This window comes from Rhinopithecus roxellana, chromosome 15 (assembly GCF_007565055.1).
Source record: "Rhinopithecus roxellana isolate Shanxi Qingling chromosome 15, ASM756505v1, whole genome shotgun sequence".
Taxonomy (NCBI): domain Eukaryota; kingdom Metazoa; phylum Chordata; class Mammalia; order Primates; family Cercopithecidae; genus Rhinopithecus; species Rhinopithecus roxellana.
The window spans coordinates 68,595,354-68,608,932 of NC_044563.1; the positions used below are offsets into that span (position 1 = coordinate 68,595,354).

The 13,579-nt window shown below is 39.6% G+C and overlaps 1 protein-coding gene across 4 annotated transcripts in view; it reads left to right on the plus strand.

The window, feature by feature from the left end:
* Positions 1 to 13,579, plus strand: part of LOC115893605 (transforming protein p68/c-ets-1-like) — a 57,374-nt gene that overhangs the window by 10,344 nt on the left and 33,451 nt on the right. For 3 of the 4 annotated variants that reach the window (XM_030918419.1, XM_030918421.1, XM_030918418.1), the window contains exon 2: positions 9,911 to 9,993. The exons of the other annotated variant lie outside the window; for it this stretch is intronic. In XM_030918419.1, coding sequence (XP_030774279.1) covers positions 9,911 to 9,993 — 83 coding nt within the window. The remainder of the gene's footprint in view (positions 1 to 9,910; positions 9,994 to 13,579) is intronic. 4 annotated transcript variants of the gene reach the window in all.

Here is a 13,579-nt window from a genome sequence, read left to right on the forward strand (position 1 = left end):
CACATTACAGTTTGGGAGGCACTGCTCTAAAGGAAAAGCAAAAACAAAAAAAATGAACAAACAAGAAATTGTGCACTATTTTCCGCAGCGCTTTACTACTTCCTTATATTTGTATCTAGTTTCTAAAGCGTTACTCCACAAAAGATTGACATTGTATCAAAAAGATGTTGGTTTAACTCAGGAAGCTGCAATATTTCGCCATTTGTGCTATGCAATCTTTCAATGAGTTAGTTCCCCACTGTAAGAAATACGCTTACTTCTTGGTTTTATGCATAACAATGGTACAAACAGACTACCATTAAACAGAAATTGTGGCTCTTTTCTCCTGCAAAATTCTTGACTAATGCTACTCAACCTATGATTATGAAAGGGAATCCTGTTTTCATGACTTGAATACAAGTCTTTAGAAAAAGAGATGAGGGATTTAGCTATCCGTGTTCTAGCTCTAACACTTAAATAACCTCTGCCATGTTGGGCAGTAGAAACAAGTAATTAATATAAACCAGTAGTGTTACTAATTAGTAACATTAGTAAACATTTATTAATGCTTACTGATTGCCAGGTACTATTGATAAAATAGCAATAATAACAATTATTATTTATTGACCATTTTTACTATGTATACAGCATGCTGCTAAGTATTTGTGTTTTGTATAATCCTCCTCTATAATCCTGAAAGGGTTGGTATTATTATCTGCATGTTATAGTTGAGGAAACTGACTCTGAGGTTAAGAAGTTTGCTCACGGCCATGCACTCAGCAAGCAGTTCTATGTTCACCCATAGTATGTAACTCCAGGGTTCTCGATCACTGCTAAACACGTAACCTCTTGGGCCTCAGTTCATTGAAATAAATGAGAAGATTGATGAATTTTTTCCAACTCCAAAATTGATTGGATTTATACAATCCTTCTTTATATAAGAATGCTAGCAAGCTGTTTAGCATTATACTGAGAAATTGGAACCTTACAATTTGGGTAATAAAACAAATGAAACTCCACCATGAAAATCGCAATCAGACATAGTCCAAGAAGTTGCTTGCTGGATTTGAGAGATCTAAGGCAGCTGGTATCTTTTAGTTCAATTTTAAAGGGGTATTATTGCAACTATCCAGTCCCTTCTCATTGTTCTTAATAAAATCTCTCTCTATTTATGGTGCCTGTCAGTTTTGTTGAGAATTCCTTTAGAGCCAGAACCAAGTCTAAACTCTGGATTACGTGGGACATGCTTCGCAGAATAAGAGTCAAAATGTGATTCTTTAAAATTCTAGGCTCTTCAGAGGTTTCATTGGCAGCAATCATTGGGTTAGAGTTGACATTTTTAATCTTGTGGCCCTTCTTTGCGTTTGACTTGGAAAAGAATCTCTTATTTCATGGCCTCTACTACAACCATTCTTGTGAAGCAAAGAGTACTTTACATTATTCCTCCAGCTTATTCCTTTTTCGTTTTAAGTTTCTAAGTAAAGCACAATCCTCATTTATGTATTCAGTTATTTATGAGTACTTACCATGCTCCTGTCTCAGGACTACATCCTAAGGCCAAGTGTGATCATTTGTTGAATTTCATGGTAAAATACAGGATTTGAGGCATAGCATTTGTACACAGGCTATGGCCACTTTTACTGTAAGGCAGTATATTGAATACCACCTTTGATCTTCAGGAATATGTTCTGACAGAAGCATAATTGACTAGAAAACTAGATTGTTAGTATTTCAAAGGTTTCAGAGACCAGAATTGGCATTTTCTTAGTTAGATTCCTAGACCTAAGAGTTGGCAGGTTTTAATGTATTTCCTTGATGCCTAGGAGAAGCAAGACCTTTCTGTCCATTGTTGACAATGCCATTTCAGTACTGTATGGTGAGGGATTTGCTTCCACTGAGAGGGAAATGCATAAAATAATCCATGAAGCATTCCTTATTTCTTAACTGCTTTGGTATACCAGAGTAAAACATCTTCTAGTCCTTCTCTTTTTCAGGAGACAGTAGCGAGCTACTCCTCAAGGAAGGGTAAAACAATATACTCTTTAAAATTATAATGACATGAGTTCATTTTAATATTCTAAGAAGGATTCGTTGAGCTATGTCAATTCATGTAGGACTTGAAAGTGTTATGCTTAATTAGGAGATGAGTTTATTTTTAGAGAAATAGGAGATGGATATGACTCATTTCCATTTAAGCAAGGGTTGGGGGAATAATTATAGTGAAGTTGGGAAGAAACAAAGACTGAGATGTTAATTGTACTGTGAGTTGCTGCTCTGTGACCTTAGTGAAAGAATAAATGCACTTAGCTTAAGACACAGAAGCCAGTAGCCCATAATTCGGAACACTGCCTTCATTTGTCAGTGCTGGCTACTTAAAATAAGAAGGAATATTTCCTACTACTGTAATGTTGGATTACTTAGTCAAGCAAATGAGGTTCTAATAGATTTAGTAGTAAGACGGAAAAACTATCTTCAGTTCTTCTAATCCTTCTTCTTTTCTACACGTTGTAACCACAAAATTTACATGGGGAGTGAGGAATGTTCAGCTTTCCTAGATATGATGGATCTTAAACTTGAGTTCTTAGAGAATTGGACTTGAGAGCTTTTGTTACAGTGAATGGTCAGGGAAGACATCTACTCAAATGATTTGAGAAATACGTGGGTTGCTCATGAGAATCAGAAAGAACACACTGAAGGAGTATAGATGAACTCATCAATCTGGTACATCCTTCAGTTTAGAGAAAAGTGCCATCTTGCTTGTAGTTAACGCTTGAGAAGCCTAACCTCAGGGTCACACAAGGACACACTTCATCATAGGGATGATTTTTTTTTTTTTTTAATGTCCAAACGATACCTTCACTCTCTTGGATAAGCTCAGGATGCACAAGGATTGTACACACCAACTCTGTTTCCAGTACTTTAGGTACTTTTCCTCACTTAGTAAACAGACACTTGTTGCATGGCTACTATGTGTCATCCGAAAAGACAAGTTACTCTCAAGTTACTCATCATGCAGGAGCAGAAACAGGCATCCTTACTCTCAAGTTACTCATCATGCAGGAGCAGAAACAGGCATAGATACAGGAAGTGTCATGAACTTTGTTACATTGTTACAGTAATCCCACAGAGGGGCATCAAGGAGGTCCATGCAATTGTCAAAGAGGGTAGAGGGGGAGGGGAAAGCTTCCTGAAAGAGGAGATACGCTGAGTCTTCAAAAATACATTTCCAGAGTATTCAGAAAAAATAAATTAAAAGTCTATACGTTGTAGATTAAAGATGTTGCCTTGGTAACCCAGGTGTTGCCTTTAGTTTGGCAAAAGTGCTGTTGTTTGGGGCAGGTTTTCTTTACATGGCTAGTTCTTTTGGAAGCCAAATTCTTTTTTTTTTTTTTTTTTTTTTTTTTTTTTTTTTTTTTTTTGCAATGGAGTTTTGTTCTTGTTGCCCAGGCAGGAGTGCAATGGCAACATCTCAGCTTACTGCAACCTCTGCCTCCCAGGGTCAAGCGATTCTTCTGCCTTAGCCTCCCAAGTAGCTGGGATTACAGGCATGCACCACCACACCTGGCTAATTTTGTATTTTTAGTGGAGATGGAGTTTCACTATGTTTGTCAGGCTGCTCTTGAACTCCTGACCTCAGGTAATCTACCGGCCTCGGCCTCCCAAAGTGCTGGAATTATAGGCATGAGCCAGCGGGGCCGGCCCTGGAAGCCAAACCTGTATTCCAAGCCAAAAGGACACGCTTTTTGTTTGAATTGATAAGAATCCTAAATTATTGACATTAGGATAAATGCTCATTGGAAATTTATTCAAATTTTGCATAGCTTTCAAAGAGGAAAGGCTGGGGCGAGGCGTGGTAGGGAGAAATCTACATTTTCTGCCACAGCTTTATTGTTTTTGAATTCCCCATGCACCATCTTCATACTCAGGATATGTTTTAACCGTAATTCCTTGCCTATAAAGCTAACATGAAGACCAGAGGGCAAGTTGAAATTTAAAACACGATGCCTTTTGTCAGTGGGAGTCTAGTTTTGGCTTGTCTATTATGGAATGCAGTTAGTCAATATGTATTCAAATACGGAATGCACATTTTCTTTGTCCCCAAAATGCTCCTTTTGGGCATTTAGTGGGAATGTAAAATATTTTAGAAATTTTTATAATGACAAAGAATTGGGGACAAATTAATTATACAATAATAAGAGGCTCATTAAAAGTATGATACATACATACAATAGAATACTTGGCAGTTGTCATCTTTAGGATAGAGAGCCACATTTATCAACAGAGAAAAATGTCCATAGCATTATGTTAAATGTCAGTGAACAAAGCAGGTTACAAAAGGGCATGTGGAGAATAAGCTCATGAAGGTAAAATTGTAATCATGTGTGTGTGCGACATCTATGTTCGTTTAGATACATTAAAAAATACCCAGAAGAATATTGAACAAATTATTAGTATAATTATCTCTACATGCTGAGGTTTCAGGTGATTCTAATATCCATCCGTGACTTCTTTGTATTTTAATTTTTTGCGGTAACATTGTATTAGTTTGACAAAAACAATTAATTTCAAAAGAATTTTTTTCAAAAGAAAAAAAATTTAAGAGTAATTTACTTGGTATTTACTTAAAGGCATAGTTTTTCTTTTAGGAATACATAACCCCAAATGAAAAAGGCTTCACTGATGTCAAAGTTATCTAGAAATACAGCCAAGCAGGGTCAGAGTTGATGTGAACTGGATCCAGCCTTGGTTCAAGCCTGGTCTCTTTGGGATTTCTTGATCTTCTGCTGCCTTGGCCTGAACAGTCCCTCTCCTCCATAATTTTTCGTTTATTCTGTGTCTCTCAACCTGCCCTGCCCTCGCAAGCCCCGGGTGAAAAAAAGTGACATCCTACAGGTCCTGGCCGGGTTGTCAGCTTGGGGAGGGTGGAAAGTTGGAGAAGTGGTCACTTGCTCTATGAAGAATAGAACTTTGTAGAATCAAACAGAACGACAGTTTTAAAGTGATTTTTTGGACATGAGACACCCAGGTAAGCCAAAGTGTTGACTTTTTTGTCTTCTCCATCACATGCTTGTTTCTGTTCCTGCCATCCAGGGTGACAAGGGTGCTTAGAGAGCATCTTCTCTCTCTCTTTTTTTTTTTTTGGCTTTTTGGCAGAAGAGAATTCCCTCCCACGTGACAACTGTTTGAACATCAGCAGCACCAACATTTTTCTTAGCATCGCACGCATTTATTGCCTAAGTACCAAGCAACTGTGGCATCTGAAGATTTACTCCCCAGCCAAGAAGCATCCATGAGACCTGTTTGGGTGCAAAAATGATTTGGACACTTGGTAATAGACGGTCTAGAGAAGCATCTTCTCTAAGCACAGGAGGAGGCTGAAGACCAGGAGTCTGGTCTCAGCTTGGCCAATTAGCAGCATCGCCTGTCTTCCTCCTCATGTATAAAAAGAGGGGCTTACACGAAAAGAGATTGTACAAGTTTTCCAACTTACACTATTTTATTTAGCAGTTATCTATGTGCCAGTTACTTTCCAACACCGGACTAGGATCTAGGGATCTGGAGTGAAGAAATGAACTAAATCTCCTCTCTGGGGAAGCTTAAATTCGAACAGAGTGGACTTTGGAGAAGACAATGCACAAACACCTAGGTGTCAGAGTCGGGAGAAAGGTACTGCTATTCATATGTGGTGATGGGAAGAGCCTTCTTAGATGAGGTGGCATTAAATAGCTATGTGAATAGAAGGAAACAGTTTTCCCTTAGAAACGGATCATGAAGCAAATGGATTATTTCAAGTGGTTCTTTATCTAGACCTGCAATAGAAACGGATCATGAAGCAAATGGATTATTTCAAGTGGTTCTTTATCTAGACCTGCAATCTATTCAGATTCTCTATTTTGAGGAACAAATATATTCACATCTGATCTACCTCTTAATTTTTAGTCTTGTGAGACCAATTCATTCATTTATTCATTCACTGATTTAAAAAACAATGAGTTTCCATTATGCCCCATGGTCTGTCTCAAGTGCTGAAGACAAGAAAATGAAAAGGCATGGTCCCTGCCTTCGAGTAGCTCAGAATTTAGCAGGAGAGACAAACAGAAACAGATGGTTATAAAACAATGTGATACGCACCGTGATAGAAATACACTTTGGGAACATGGACAAGGAGCCGCTAGCCCTGGCTGGGGTTAAGGGTGGCTCAGGAAGGATTCCAGGCTGCAATAACCTCTGAGCTGAGCCTAAAACCCGGAGGAGGCAGGGTTCACTCATCTTGAGGGTGGATGGGCATTCCTAGCAGAGGGGGTAACATGAGAAGGAAACAACAGAGTTCCATGTTGCAGTGGAGGGTGCAGGGGGCACGGCGAGACGGGGCTGTAGAGGTGGGAGGGAGCATGGGGGGCACAGCAAGCCACAGTCCAGAGCAGGGCAGCCTCATTCCGACCCACTTTTCTTGCAGCTCATGTGGCGCAGGTCCTTTTCAAGAAAAATAAACGCAGCTCTGCAAGACCCTCTGTTACCAAGCGTCCAAATCATTTTTGCACCCAAACAGGTCTCATGGATGCTTCTTGGCTGGCGAGTAAATCTTCAGATGCTACAGTTGTTTTGTATTTATCCAATAAATGCGTGCAACGCTAAGAAAAATGTTGGTGCAGATGATGTTCAAGCAGTTGTCATGTGGGAGGGAATTCTCTTTTGCCAAAAAGCCAAAAAAGAAAAGAAAAAACCAACACTACTAAAAAAACCACCTAAACACTTCATTTACTTCTTCTGAGAAGATTTACGTCTCTAGCAGCTGTTCTGTGTCACAATCTACAAGTGGAAAAAGGGCGGGTTCTTTTTTCTTTCTCCAAAAAAATAATAAAGCAGCAATCCATTTCTGTCCCAGAGTTATTTCCTGAGACGAGAGCCCTTGAGAGCCCTGGCAACTCCCTCTTGTCAGTTTCCTCTCTGGGCAAAGGGCTTTTCCCCAAGGGAAGTGTCATTCATACAGTCATAGCTTCAAGAATACAGTCCAGCACAGAGTGCACCAGATGTTGGGCCAGAGCTTTCCTCCCTCACTCTGTCAATGAGAAGAGAAAACATATTTCCACTGAACCCTTTTCCAGGAGTGTTGCTATGAGGGGGAGTGTTGTCTGGCCGGCAGACAGAAACCCTTGGTGTCTTTGAGCTGGGCTTCAGGATGTGGCTGCCAATTCCAAAAGTCCTTTCTCTTACAAATATGTAAGTAAAATAGACATTTGAAAGGTGAAGGTCCTTTGCTGCTTGTGGGACTCTAGGGATGATTTATAGGGCCATGTGGTTACACCTTGCTCTATGCAATCCTTCACAATTTCCTATTCACTGCACCCAGCAGAACTGACTGCTTCCTATTTCTTTTTCCATATTGTTGGCCAACTACTCATCACATTATGCTATGGTTATATGTGAGCCTGTCGGTTCCACTGCCTGAAGATAGAGACCCTGTCTTTCTCAGCTTTTTCCCCAGTCGGATAGAATCTAAGGGCCATGAGGTCAGGAATCTTTGTTTACTGGTGTGTTTCAAGTGCTCAAGGCCATGCCTGGCACATAGTAGGTGCACAGTGATTATTTACCAAATGACTAAACAGCTCACTAACAAAGGACGCCTATTACATGATTGTTGGATGAATACAATCGTACTCCCTTATCTGTGGTTTTGCTTTCCGAGGTTTCAGTTAATCTCCCTCGACCAAGGTCTGAAAATAGGTGAGTACGGTACAGTAAGATATTTCGAGAGACAGAGAGAAACCACATTCAATAATTTTTATCACGGTGTATTGTTATAATTGTTCTATTCCTGTACTAGTTATTGTTGCTAATCCCTTACTGCATCTAATGTATAAGTTAAACTTGATCATAGGTGTGTACGCATAGGAAAACGCATAGTATGTATGGGGTTCTGTACTATCTGAGGCTTCAGGTCTCCACTGGAGGGTTTTGGAACAAATCCTATTTGGGGAAGGGGAGACTACTGTAATCTCCTGAGGTCTGTGAGGACTCAGGAGATCCTTGGGGCTTTTTTTTTTTTTGGAGGAAATCAGAGGGATGAATGTTTACATGAAACAGCATTCCCACATCACTGGGGGGAATTCCAAAAAGTACTAATTTCTAAAAGGTATTCGTTGCCCTGCAGGACCCTGGAGGGATGATCAACATTTCCCCAGGGAATTTGATTGTGGTTAAGCCATTGTCAGTATGACACAATCAATGTTGTTAACTTTTATGTCTCATCCAAAGATCTCAAAGTAGATCAAAAACTTTGAAGTGGGGTATATGGTTTGGTGATGATTCATCAGGACTTTAAAACTTGATTCTAAGAGTAAAAATGAGGAACGCTTTGGTGGAAAAGGAGCCATGGAGCTCAGTGAGATGATCCTCACAGTGCATGGTCAGGACAGGCCGACCTAAACCATGTGACATGCATCTTACTCTTAGTTTCATGCTTAGTGCCTAGTACAGAGTTGGACCCATCATAGGTACTCACTGTTCTTGGAGACAAACACTGAATAGTGACCCCTGATGCAGATGTTAACGATGTCCCCGGCCTAGGGTACTTTGACCTTTTCCTACTATTCAGCTTTACCACTGAGGAGCTCTTCCTGGTTTTGCCGTAGTGACGATCAATTTCCTGAAAAACTAAAGGACAAAATCTTGATGAACATAGTCTAGCTATCCAGACCCTTAGTTAATTTTTAAAAATTAATGTTACTTTGACTGCATTTGGAAGAAAAGACAACAGAAAAAGGTGAAATTTTAGTTAAAAACACAAGGTGTAGTTCTAGGATAAGATATGTCTTCAGGAGGTTTGTAGCTTACATCCCTTAACCATATGATATTAGTAGCTTTGTGGTTGTAGCTCTTAGGCAGTATAGTTTTATATTGCCAAGGCTGTTTAACTATATCATGTAAACATTTAAATATATTTCATATGAAAGAAGGGATCAAGATGGTGAACCAAACTGCAAATTGAACATAAGACATTTCTTAGTACTCAATGTTTCTTGAAATGTATCAGTTGCTTTAAATGTTAAGAATTAAGGGAAAGGGCAGACAAATACAAACTGGAAAGCAGTGAAGTTAAAGCGTCACTTCCTAACAATAAGAATTTGGCCTCTGAGTGGTATGCCTAGGAATTTAATGTTCGAGATTATTCAAGAATGACTTTTTAAATGCATAGTATAACGTTTATGAAAGTGTGTAATGCGCTTTCAAAAGTATTTAGGTCAACAGAGATGTTCGATATATAACGATGACCAGTAGCTAGCTGGAAAATCCCTTTAGCCAGAAAATTGCTCAAGCATTCTAGTCACTCAGACTTCCAATGTAGAAAATAGCTCTCAACAAGAGTTATTTAATAGCTCTCCTCCTTTTTTCAAGATGAATAATGTTCAATCCCTTTTGCAGGGTTTCTCTGTTTATCTGTTTCTTGGGGTACTGGGTAACATACCTCTTCAGGAGAGCTTTTTCCATCCTTCCCTTCTCCAATCCTTTCTCTGTTTATTCCTTTATCAATTAATTTATGCCCCAACTATGTATTGTATGCCTACTTACGTGCCAGGCCTGGTTGTGGGTCGGGGAGACACACAAAAACTTGTTCCTGCCCAGAAACCCTACAAAAATGTGCCTCTTGTGCACTGGTTTGCTGCTTGTTGTCTGCAGTGTGTAGACATGGTCTGTTATCCACATTACCTTGCAACCAGGGGACTGGTTCTGTCTGAGGTCTGCTCTTACTGGTGCCAGGAGTTAGTCACTTTATCTTTCTGAATTTCCATTGTTTTCCCTGCCATGTAAAGAAGTGAACTGGTTGGTTCCTAAGGAGACTCTTAGTTCTAAGGTTCATGTCCTCCTTGTGGATGCTAGTCCACAAACCTGTGAGCATCCAGAGGCTCAGCGAACGCCTTCTCTCACACAGGTGCTGAGAGCAGGATGAGCTACTTTGTGGATTCTGCTGGGAGCAGCCCTGTCCCTTACTCAGCGGCTCGTCCTGCAGTGGTGGTGAGTGGTGGCCCCTTCCCGCCCCTTTGCCCACGCAACCTTCTCCCCTCCTCCCCATACTTCCTGTATCCTGAGTGCCAGTAGACAGAGAAGCCAGGAACCTGAACTCCAGGGTTTGAATCAGCTTTGAATCTTACTCAATTGTAAGATTATCTATGATTTTATCAGCATGTAAAAGAAAACCAAATACTGATGAATTTGCTGAAGAAGTTTTAGTATGTTTGATGACTCAAATATGATGAACATTTAAAGCCAGTTGATTTTCACTGTGCAGTTCATTTGATGAAGATGTTTTACATATTGATGTACCTTATTCCTATACATATTATAATTTAACTTATTTTTGGCCTCAGACATAAGAAGTCAATAATGCAAGTTTTCTAATCACAGACTTTAAAAGTTAAAATGGAATATGACAATAAGTTTATGGAAATTTTCATAAATCCTAGAATAAGAGGGGACAAAGAAACTTTAAAATAGGACTGGATAAAGTTTTTTGTCCATAGGTGAGAAGACCCTTGCCCAAGCTATATGCTGATCAAGAGAAATGCTTTGACACATTTCTCAAAAATGTATTGTGTGAGGGATCTTATAATGTTGTCATTGATCAGTTCCAATGTTAAAAGTAGCTAATATCAGCAACTGTGTCATTAATTATTCTTCCTAAATTCTGCTATGTTTTTATCCAAAGATAGCCATCATAAATGTTGAATTTTTTTGTATGCTTATAGCAAAATACAGACAGCTAAGTTTGTTTTATTTTATTTTTTTTTCTTTTTCTTTTTCTTTTTTTTTGAGACGGAGTCTCCCTCTATCGCCCAGGCTGGAGTGCAGTGGCACAATCTTGGCTCACTACAACCTCCACCTTCTGGGTTCAAGCAATTATCCTGCCTTAGCCTCCCGAGTAGCTGGGATTACAAACCTGCACCACCATGCCTGGCTAAGTTTTGTATTTTTGATAGAGAAGGGGTTTCACCATGTTGACCAGGCTGGTCTTGAACTCCTGACCTCAAGTGATCTTTCTCTGAGATGGAGTCTTGCTCTGTTGCCCAGGCTGGAGTGCAGTGGTGCGATCCCTGCTCACTGCAACCTGTGCCTCCTGGGTTCAAGCGATTCTCCTGCCTCAGCCTCCTGAGTGACTGGGATTACAGGTGCCTGCCACCATGCCCAGCTACTTTTATGTATTTTTAGTAGAGACAGAGTTTCACCGTGTTGGCCAGGCTAGTCCCAAACTCCTGACCTCAGGTGATCCACCCACCTCGGCCTCCCAAAGTGCTGGGATTACAGGCGTGAGGCACTGAGCCCAGCCACAAAAGTTTATTATATTGTTATTATTATTATTAACTTTGCCAAGTACATTTATGGGTCTGAATTAACACCAATAAACACGAACTCATTTCTGACTTGTCTTTGACTCTGTCTTGTCAGAGATTCTATATAGTTTTTAACACTGGTTAAAGTTAACTATGACCTCTCACTGTAATTGTATATTAAAAGACCTGAATTGTTTGAAGTTCTTTTTTTGGCATAAAAAAAAAATCTCTCAGTAGCTATTCTATGTTCAAGGGAAAAGGCACATTTTAAGGATGATTGAGACAGCTCTTTTCAGTAGCTGTTTTTACCACATTTGTCTTCTTTTTAAAATGGCTTCTGTGTTCATGTAAGCACCATTTACTAAGACAAAACATTAGAATCAGAAAAAGGTTTAGACAATAGTATACGTCAGAAATATGTTTAAACTGCCCCCTCCCCAACACTCCACTACATGACAAGTCCAGGCAAGGAGTTACTCAAGTTTGCTTAGTAGGGATTGTCAAAGGACTTGGAGTTTAAGATCATATAGAGGGCTGAAGAAGTTGCCAGAGAAGGGCTCCTCCCCCTGTTCCTCACATAGAGGTCATCATTTAAGGTTAAAACAAATGACATTAAAATTTCCTTAAAGATAATATCATAGAGATTTGCTGAAATAAATAATGATATTGTGATTTCAGAGCAAAATGTGCCATTGACTTGAAAAACAAGATTTAAAAGCCAGTCCATGTTAATTCTATTTACAGGTATTATAATCAAATTAAAACAGATTAATATCTTGGCTAAGAATGAAATGCCATGTCTGGGCTCAGTGGCTCACACCTGTAATCCTGGCACTTTGGGAAGCTGAGGCAGGCGGATCACTTGAGGTCAGGAGTTTGAGACCAGCCTGGCCAACATGATGAAACCTCGTTTCTACTAAAAATACAAAAAAAGAAAAGAAAAAATTAGCCAGGCATGGTGGCACACGCCTGTAATCCCAGCTACTCAGGAGGCTGAGGCATGAGAATCACTTGAACCCAGGAGGTGGAGGTTTCAGTGAGCTGAAATTGTGCCATTGCACACTCCAGCCTGGGTGACAGAGCGACACTCCGTCTCAAAAAAAAGAAAAAAAAAAAAAAAAAAAAAAAAAGAAAGAAAGAAATGCCACACAAATACGTACTTAGACACTGAAATAAAAAGCCTATTATAAGTATAAAAGTTGCAGATATAATATAATGTCATCCTAGACAGGGTATCTCAAAATCGTAGGGGAATTAAAAAAACCCCGAATCGAATAACTCTAAGTGCATAATTTCAACTAAAGACACCTCCCTGCAATTGAACACCCTGGATATTTTAAATAAATTCTGAATGGTTTCCATTGGTTTCCAACCAAATAATCCATTTACGCCCACCCATGACAGCCATATCTGAAAAACATTAACGTGTGAAATCCTTTTCACTACAAAGTTTGAAGTTGTTTGGGTAAAAGCAGAAGGTTGCCCAAAAGAGCTGCTGAATTATTGTTTCTTGCACTTGCAGTCCTAACTTCTCTCTGGGCCTCAGTTTCTCTGTCCCTGAAACGATTTAGGCCACCTTCCAGAGCAGGCAACGAAACCCTTTAATTTTTTCACATACTCTTTAATAAAAATTAAGAAGTAAATAACACTTATTAGTATCAACTCAAGTTCAATAAACCAACTCAAACCATAACCTCTAACTTTAGACTGGGCTGTAATAAACAGAGTATCTGTAAATTGTCTACAAAATATAACCTTAGGACATTGGCTCTAGAGACATCAGCAAACAAACCTCACATTCAGTTGCAAACTAAGATACCCTGGAGGGGTAAGCATGGCTTCATTAACTTTCCTAGATAAGAAAGTCAGAGCCCCAGGCAACCAGGGTCTTCTCAGTTCTTTTGGAGCCTCCCTGTCTAGAGCTCAACCCATAGTGCTTAATCCAATAATCCAAGTCCTCCTACCTGGTGCCCTAGTCTCTGATTTAGTTAGTCTGACACACCAAAAGAAAAAAAGAAAGAAAGAAAGAAAGAAAAAGAAAAGAAAAGAAACTCTGTCCCATGTCTGGTAAATTCAGAGTGAAAAGAAAACCATGAGAGTAGTGGGGTTTTCAGTAGGGGGTGATTTCGCCCCACAAAGGGATATTTGACAATGCCTGGAGACTTGTCTCAATGTTAAAATTTAGGGTGTGCTCCTGGCCTCAGAGAGTAGGAGCCAGGGATGTAAGTAAACATCCAGTAGTACACAAGACAGCCCTCTATGATAAACAGTTA